Below are 8,929 nucleotides of genomic sequence, written 5' to 3' on the forward strand. Positions count from 1 at the left end.
ACATTTTACAGTCAGTGGCAATTTAATGTTATTTCATTTCTCAACTCATCTCTGGGCAATGAGATTACAGATGTTCTTTTTTGTATTTTTATGCATTATCTGAATTGTTTACAAGGATGTATTTTGAAATAGAAAATAATAAAATTGACTCCCCATTAGGAAAAAGCAATTCTCATAACCATCATTGCCAGTTTTTTGACACCTTTTGGAAAAGGGTAGGGAATTAATTCTGCCATTGACTATAATTCAGCAGGAAGGCAAAGTGAATTCATTCATTTCATAATATTTAATCAACACCAACTTGTGTTAAGAATGGAACTAAGTAGGCATGAGGAATGTATATGTGCTCCAAATACCAGCTTATGGCCTAAGGAGAGAGACAGACATTGAACACATACTGCCACTAACAAGTGTCCAGGTGCAACTGTGGCAGCTGCTATGGGAAAGGTAACAGAGCACCTGTGACCCTGAGATTGGTCTCCTGCTTGGGCCTAACTCCATATGTTTGCTCTTACAAATGTGTTTCCCTACCCAGAAGGCCCTTCCTTCTTCCTCCATATAGTCAAACTTGACTTTGCTTTGGAATCTTGCTTAAATCTCTAGTTCCTGTTCAAGGTCTGTCTGATTGGAGGCTTCCTTCGGGTAATGTCAGATATCACCACGAAGATAATGCAATTCGTTAGGAGTTATATTAGCCAGGGTTTCCCAGAGAAAAAGAACCAACAGGATGTGTAAATATAGAGAGAGATCTATTGTAAGGACTTGACTCACAAGATTATGGAGGTGCAAATCCAAAGTCTGCAGGTTAGGTGGGCAAACTAGTGATTTAGGGAAGGGGCAGGGGCAGTCTGCTGACAGAACTTCTTACCTGGGGAGGTTCGTCTTTGTTCTGTTGAAGACCTTCAACTGATTGGATGAGGCACACCCATATTATGGAGGTCAATCTGCTTTACTTAAAGGCCACAGACTTTTTCCCCCTTCATAAATCTTTCATTGGAACCAAAGACCACGGATTTAAATGTCAATCTTGGGCTGGGCACGGTGGCTCATGTCTGTAATTCCAGCATTTTGGGAGGCCAAGGCAGGTGGATGGCTTGAGCCCAGGAGTTTGAGACCAGCCTGGGCCAACATAGTGAAACTCTGTCACTACAAAAAAAAAAAAAAATTAGCCAGGCATGGTGGCGCATGCCTGCAGTCTCAGCTACTTTGGAGGCTGAGGTGGGAGGATCGCTCGAACCCAGGAGGCAGAGGTTGCAGTGAGCCAAGATCACGCCACTGCACTCCAGTCTGGATGACAGAGCAAGACCCTGTTTCAAAAAAAAAAAAAAAAAAGTCAATTAATGCCATCCAGAAAATGTCTTCACAGAAATATCCAGTATAGTCCCTCTCCCTCTCCCTCTCCCCACAGTCTTCCTCTCCCTCTCCCTCTCCCCACGGTCTCCCTCTCTCTCTCTCCACGGTCTCCCTCTGATGCCGAGCCGAAGCTGGACTGTACTGCTGCCATCTCGGCTCACTGCAACCTCCCTGCCTGATTCTCCTGCCTCAGCCTGCCGAGTGCCTGCGATTGCAGGCGCGCGCCGCCACGCCTGACTGGTTTTCGTATTTTTTTGGTGGAGACGGGGTTTCGCTGTGTTGGCCGGGCTGGTCTCCAGCTCCTAACCGCGAGTGATCCGCCAGCCTCGGCCTCCCGAGGTGCCGGGATTGCAGATGGAGTCTGGTTCACTCAGTGCTCAATGGTGCCCAGGCTGGAGTGCAGTGGCGTGATCTCCGCTCGCTACAACCTCCACCTCCCAGACGCCTGCCTTGGCCCCCCAAAGTGCCGAGATTGCAGCCTCTGCCCGGCCGCCACCCCGTCTGGGAAGTGAGGAGTGTCTCTGCCTGGCCGCCCATCGTCTGGGATGTGAGGAGCCCCTCTGCCTGGCTGCCCAGTCTGGAAAGTGAGGAGCGTCTCTGCCCGGCCGCCATCCCATCTAGGAAGTGAGGAGCGTCTCTGCCCGGCCGCCCATCGTCTGAGATGTGGGGAGCGCCTCTGCCCCGCCGCCCCGTCTGGGATGTGAGGAGCGCCTCTAACCGGCCGCGACCCGGTCTGGGAGGTGAGGAGCGTCTCTGCCCGGCCGCCCTGTCTGAGAACTGAGGAGACCCTCCGCCCGGCAACCGCCCCGTCTGAGAAGTGAGGAGCCCCTCCGCCCGGCAGCCACCCTGTCAGAGAAGTGAGGAGCCCCTCCGCCCGGCAGCCACCCCGTCTGGGAAGTGAGGAGCGTCTCCGCCCGGCAGCCACCCCGTCTGGGAAGTGAGGAGCGTCTCCGCCCGGCAGCCACCCCGTCTGGGAAGTGAGGAGCGTCTCCGCCCGGCAGCCACCCCGTCCGGGAGGGAGGCGGGGGTCAACCCCCGCCAGGCCAGCCGCCCCGTCCGGGAGGGAGGTGGGGGGGGGTCAGCGCCACCCCCCCCCCAGCCAGCCGCCCCGTCTGGGAGGGAGGTGGGGGAGTCAGCTCCCCGCCCGGCCAGCCGCCCCGTCCGGGAGGTGAGGGGCGCCTCTGCCCGGCTGCCCCTACCGGGAAGTGAGGAGCCCCTCTGCCCGGCCACCACCCCGTCTGGGAGGTGTACCCAACAGCTCATTGAGAACGGGCCATGATGACAATGGCGGTTTTGTGGAATAGAAAGGGGGGAAAGGTGGGGAAAAGATTGAGAAATTGGATGGTTGCCGTGTCTGTGTAGAAAGAGGTAGACATGGGAGACTTCTCATTTTGTTCTGTACTAAGAAAAATTATTCTGCCTTGGGATCCTGTTGATCTGTGACCTTACCCCCAACCCTGTGCTCTCTGAAACATGTGCTGTGTCCACTCAGGGTTAAATGGATTAAGGGCGGTGCAAGATGTGCTTTGTTAAACAGACGCTTGAAGGCAGCATGCTTGTTAAGAGTCATCACCACTCCCTAATCTCAAGTACCCCGGGACACAAACACTGCGGAAGGCCGCAGGGTCCTCTGCCTAGGAAAACCAGAGACCTTTGTTCACTTGTTTATCTTCTGACCTTCCCTCCACTATTGTCCTATGACCCTGCCAAATCCCCCTCTGTGAGAAACACCCAAGAATGATCAATTAAAAAAAAGAAAATTAAAAAAAAAAAAAGAAATATCCAGTATAATGTTTGACTAAATATCTAGGTACTGGGGCCAACTGGACACATAAAATTAACTATCACAGAAGGCTTAACTCCCCAACTAGAGTCTACCATTTTAGAAGGCATGGATCAGCTCTTCCATGTCTTTGAAAGCTTCCATGGAGCCTAGCTGAGGGATTATTGTCTGGAGGTGTTCAAGAAATCCCTGAAGAGGGCCGGGCACAGTGGTTCACGCCTGTAATCCCAGCACTCTGGGAGGCCGAGGTAGGCGGATCATGAGGTCAGACCAGCCTGACGAACATGGCAAAACCCCGTCTCTACTAAAAATACAAAAATTAGCCAGGCGTGGTGGTGCGTGCCTGTACTCCCAGCTACTTGGGAGGTTGAGGCAGAAGAATTGCTTGAACTCAGGAAGCGGAGGTTGCAATGAGCCGAGATCATGCCACTGCACTCCAGCCTGGGCAACAGAGCAAGACTCCTTCTCGAAAAAAAAAAAAAAAAAAGAAATCTCGAAGCATATAAGAATAGAAGAATGAGATTTAACAGGCTCTCTGGAAGCAACTTTGTGCACCTTCTGGAAACAATAGAAGACATGTACCGGTACCTACTTAAACCTCAGAGTGCAATTCACATGGTGGCAGAGATCCCCAAAGCACAACCCTGATTCTTTCTCCATCCTGAAAACACTGCCCCACACCTTCTAAGACAGTAACGGATTTAGATAGAAATGACTGTCCATTTGGGTTTTAACTTAGCACAGCCCTAGCCAGTGAAGAAAAGACAAAAGAACAAGGCAGAAGAATATTTTGTGGCCTTGGAAGAAATTCCTGACACTGGTCTCTGACCATCATTTTATGACATGTGTACCTGTTTCAATCTTCATCTTCCTCTCAGCCTATTAAGTCATGCAGCGAGCTCCTACCTCTCACTTCCTTCTATCCCCGACCAAGCTTAAATCAGCCTCAGAGGCTGGAGATAAACCAGGCTCAGAGGAGGGGCCTGGTGGTTTCTCAGTCAATTTGCATTCCAAGCTCAAATTTTCATTTCTAAACCTACAATTTCATTTCCAGGCTTTCCCTTGGTTCCAGAGCTGGCTGCTGCTTAGGCGAGAGTGGGAGGGGGGGCCTCAGTCAGAAATCTCAAGCAACTGGACCAGAGGTAGAATGCCTCAGGCCATTTTTCAATGCCAGTCCCCATTGTTATGGGTCCCACATCGACCTGGTGCTCTTGTTTAACCCCTTTTGCATCTGTAAAAATCATTTTCATTATCCCTTAGTCCCAGTGGAGAAACAGGCAAAGGATAGGTTCAGACTGTTCGCAGAAGAGAATTCCAAATGTCTCTGAACACATGAAAAGATGCTCAACAGGGGCGAAGTGCAGTGGCTCTCGCCTGTAATCCCAGCACTTTGGGAGGCCGAGGTGGGCGGATCACGAGGTCAGGAGTTCAAGACCAGTCTGGCCAACATGGTGAAACCCTGTCTCTGGTAAAAATACAAAAATGAGCCAGGAGTGGTGGTGGGTGCCTGTAATCCCAGCTACTTGGGAGGCCGAGGCAGGAGAATCGCTTGAAACCACAAGGCGGAGGTTACAGTGAGCCGAGATCGCACTGTACTCCAGCCTGGGCAACAAGAGTAAAACTCTGTCTCAAAAAAAAAAAAAGAAAGAAAAGAAAGAAAAGATGCTCAATTACACGCATCATAATAGAAATTCAAATTAAAAGCATAAGGGGAATATATCAGATTGGCAAAGATCAGAACATTAGCTAACACAGTCCGGTAAGATCATGGGGCGTCTTTTCAGCCAGCGCCGAGTGATGGGCATCTCTCAGGACAACTGGCACAAGCGCCGCAAGACTGGCAGCAAGAGAAAGCCCTACGACAAGAAGCGGAAGTATGAGTTGGGGCACCTGGCTGCCAACACCAAGATTGGCCCCCACCACATCCACACAGTCCGTGTGAGGGGAGGTAACAATAAATACGGTGCCCTGAGGCGGGACATGGGGAATTTCTCCTGGGGTTCAGAGTGTTGTACTCGCAAAACAAGGATCACTGATGTTGTCTATGATGCGTCCAATAGCAAGCTGGTCCGTACCAAGACCCTGGTGGAGAACTGCTTCGTGCTCACCGACAGCACACCGTACCACCAGTGGTACGAGTCCCACTATGCGCTGCCCCTGGGCTGCAAGAAGGGAGCCAAACTGACTCCTGAGGAAGAAAAGACTTTAAACAAAAAACGATCTAAAAAAATTCAGAAGAAATACGATGAAAGGGAAAAGAATGCCAAAATCAGCCGTCTCCTGGGGGAGCAGTTCCAGCAGGGCGAGCTTCTTGCGTGCATCGCTTCAAGGCTGGGACAGTGTGGCCAAGCCCATGGCTATGTGCCAGAGGGCAAGGAGTTGGAGTTCTGTCTTAGGAAAATCAAGGCCCGGAAAGGCAAATAAATCCTCATCCTTTCTGTCTTTGCCCATGGAATAAAGGTGTCTATTGTTCTGTGGCAAAAAAAAAAAAAAAAAAAATCATGGGGAACGTGCACTCTGAACGCTACTGGTATGAGGCTGACCTTCTCTGACCTCCTTGGAGACAAATTTGGCAAAATAACTTAAATTTTAAAACGCATTGGCCTGATGATGGAGCACTTCCACTTCCAGGTATTGATAGATCTACTCGTACTTTCTTGCAAAATGACCTGTGCACAAGAAAATACACTGAAGGCCAGGCACAGTGGCTCATGCCTGTAGTCCCAGCACTTTGGGAGGCTGAGGCAGGTGGATCATTTGAGGTCAGGAGTTTGAGACCAGCCTGGCCAATGGTGAAATCCCATCTCTACTAAAAATACAAAAAAATAAGCCAGGCATGGTGGTGCACGCCTGTAATCCCAGCTACTTGGGAGGCTGAGGCAGGAGAATCACTTGAACCCAGGAGGTGGAGGTTGCAGTGAGCCGAGATCATGCCATGCACTCCAGCCTGGGTAACAGAGTGAGACCCTGTCTGTCTGTCTCTGTCTCAATCTCTCTCTCTCTTTCTCTCTCTCTCTCTCTCTCTCTCTCTCTCTCTCTATATATATATATATACACACACACACACAATGCAGCATTGTTTGTAATAGCAGAAGATTGGAAACTAAATATCTATTAATAGGAGACCAGTTCAATAAATTAGGAAGTACTGTACAGTCACTTAAAGGAGTAAAGAGGCTCTGTGTGGAGTGATACGGAAAATTTCACAGGAACATTGTTAAGTAAAAAGAGGAAGGTGAATGCCAGTGCACATGGCTATCATTTTACGAGTAGGAAGAACGTGCACATATATGTTGGTAAATGAATGGGAGACCCCCTGGAAAAACACCCAGTAAGCTGGAGACATTGGTTGCCTCTAGAGCAGGGAACTGGGAAGCTGGGGAGCATAGAGGAAGGGAAGTTTCTTTTTCTTTTCTTTTCTTTTTTTTTTTGTTTTGAGACAGAGTCTTGCTCTGTGACCCAAGTTAGAGTGCAGTAGCATGATCTCGGCTGACTGCAACCTCCGCCTCCTGGGTTCAAGTGATTCTCCTGCCTCAGCCTCCCGATGAGCTGGGATTATAGGTGCCACCATGCTGGGCTAGTTTTTTTTTTATTTTATTTTTATTTTTAGTAGAGACGGGGTTTCACCATGTTGGCCAGGTTGGTCTTGAACTTCTGACCTCAGGCGATCAGCCCACCTCGGCCTCCCAAAGTGCAGGGATTACAAGTGTGAGCCACTGAGCCTAGCCGGGAGGTTTATTTTTCACCGAGTACCTGTTATGGGTTGAATTGTGAACCTCTCCCACCCCCGCCAAGTTATATGTTGGAGTCCTACCTCAGGACCTCAAAATGTGAGTGTATTTGGAAATAGTGTCATTGCAGATGTGATTAGTTAAGATGAGGTCACACTGGAGTAGGGTGGGCCCCTAATGTCCTTGTTGAAAAGGGAGAATTTGAGGCTGGGTGCGGTGGCGCATGCCTGTAATCTTAGCACTTTGGGAGGCTGAGACAGGAGAATCACTTGAGCCTAGGAGTTCAAAACCAACCTTGGCAACACAGTAAGACCCCATCTCTATATAAAAAAGAAAAAAGAAAAGGAGGCAGCCGGGTGTGGTGGCTCATGCCTCTAATTCCAGCACTTTTGGAGGTCGAGGCGGGTGGATCACCTGAGGTCAGGGGTTTGAGACCAGCCTGGCCAATATGGCAAAATTCTGTCTCTACTAAAAATACAAAAATTAGCCAGGCATGGTGGCAGGTGCCTGTAATCCCAGCTACTGGGGAGGCTGAGGCACAAGAATTGCTTGAACGTAGGAGGCAGAGGTTGCAGCGAGCCGAGATCATGCCACTGCACTCCAGCCTGGGCAACAGCGTGAGACTCTGTCTCAAAAAAAAAAAAAAAAAAAAAAAGGGAGGAATTTGGACCCAGGCAATCATACAGGAAGAATGCCATGTGAAAATGAAAGCAGAGATCAGCATGATGCCCAGCAAACTACTAGAAGCTAGGTGAGAGGCATGGAACAGAGTTTTCCCTTGCAGCCCTTGGAAGGCTCTAACCTTGCTGACACCTTGACTTGGACTTCTAGAGTCCAGACCTGAGACAATGCATGTCTGTTGTTCTAAGCCACTTAGTTTGTGGTACTTTGTCCCAGCAGCCCTAGTGAACTAATGCAGTCTCCTTTGGCACCTGGAGTTCTGTATCGTGTGTATACTACTGATTATTGATTTAAAACTTTTTTCAACACAAATGTCTCCTGGAAGCCTTCCCAGATTCACTAGGCTGAGTTAGTTGCTCTGTCTTTTCGGCTCCCACAGCATTTTATCTGTATCTCTGCAATAACATTTACCATGTTGTAATGTAACTTAACTCTTCACAGGGTTCTTGACTTCACAAAATCATTAACTCCTGAGCACAGAGGCTGAGCCTGTTTCATTCACCATTGTAATCCCAGAGACTGGCATCAAATGCTTGTTGGAGTGAATAAACAAATGGGTAACCAGACATTTTTCACTTCCCTCCTACATTCATATCATTATTTATTGGTTTTTGGCTTGACAAGCTATCCATTCATTCATGTTTAGTCAGGGTGATATAATTGAAAACTGATCTTAAAAGAAGAGGTCAGGAATGAAGGTGGTGACAGGGCCATGCTCTCTCTAGAAGACTCTAGGCGAGAATCCTACCTGCCTCTTCCAGCTTCTGGAGGCTGCAGACAATCAATCCTCAGTGCTCCTTGGCTTACAGGTGCATTGCTCTGATCTCTGCCTTCATTGTCACTTGGTCTTCTCCCTGTATGTCTGTGTCTCTGTATCAACATTTCCCTCTTTTTATTTTTATTTACTTATTTTTTATTTATTTATTTTTGAGACAGAGTCTTCCTCTGTCAGCCAGGCTGGAGTGCAGTGGCGCGATCAAGGCTCACTGCAACCTGCACCTCCAGGGTTCAAGTGATTCTCCTGCCTCAGCCTCCCCAGTAGCTGGGATTACAGGCGTGCACCACCACACCTGGCTAATTTTTTTGTATTTTTAGTAGAGATGGAGTTTCACCATATTGGTCAGGCTGGTCTTGAACTCCTGATCTCAAATGATCTGCCCGCCTTGGCCTACCAAAGTGCTGGGATTACAGGCATGAGCCATCGCACCCGGCCCCTCTTTTTATTTTTTTTCTGAGGCATAGGTCTCACTGTGTCACCCAGGCTGGAAGGCAGTGGCATGATACTGGCCCACTGCAACCTCTGCCTCCCAGACTCAAGCTATCCTCCCACCTCAGCCTCCCAAGTAGCTGGGACTACAGGCTCACATCACCACGCCCAGCT

At 49.1% G+C, this 8,929-nt stretch overlaps 1 protein-coding gene across 1 annotated transcript; it reads left to right on the forward strand.

Moving 5' to 3' along the window:
• Nucleotides 1-4,817: 4,817 nt before the first annotated feature.
• Nucleotides 4,818-5,583, forward strand: LOC741513 (small ribosomal subunit protein eS8-like). The gene has a single exon (XM_054660533.2). The coding sequence runs from the start codon at nt 4,904-4,906 to the stop codon at nt 5,558-5,560; it is 657 nt and encodes a 218-aa protein (XP_054516508.2). The 5' UTR covers nt 4,818-4,903; the 3' UTR covers nt 5,561-5,583.
• The last annotated feature ends 3,346 nt before the right edge of the window (nt 5,584-8,929 follow it).

Source organism: Pan troglodytes, chromosome 8 (assembly GCF_028858775.2).
Source record: "Pan troglodytes isolate AG18354 chromosome 8, NHGRI_mPanTro3-v2.0_pri, whole genome shotgun sequence".
Lineage (NCBI taxonomy): Eukaryota > Metazoa > Chordata > Mammalia > Primates > Hominidae > Pan > Pan troglodytes.

Excerpts from the sequence above, each read along its gene's own strand:
- LOC741513 (XM_054660533.2), top strand. The coding sequence starts at position 4,904 with ATGGGGCGTCTTTTCAGCCAGCGCCGAGTGATGGGCATCTCTCAGGAC.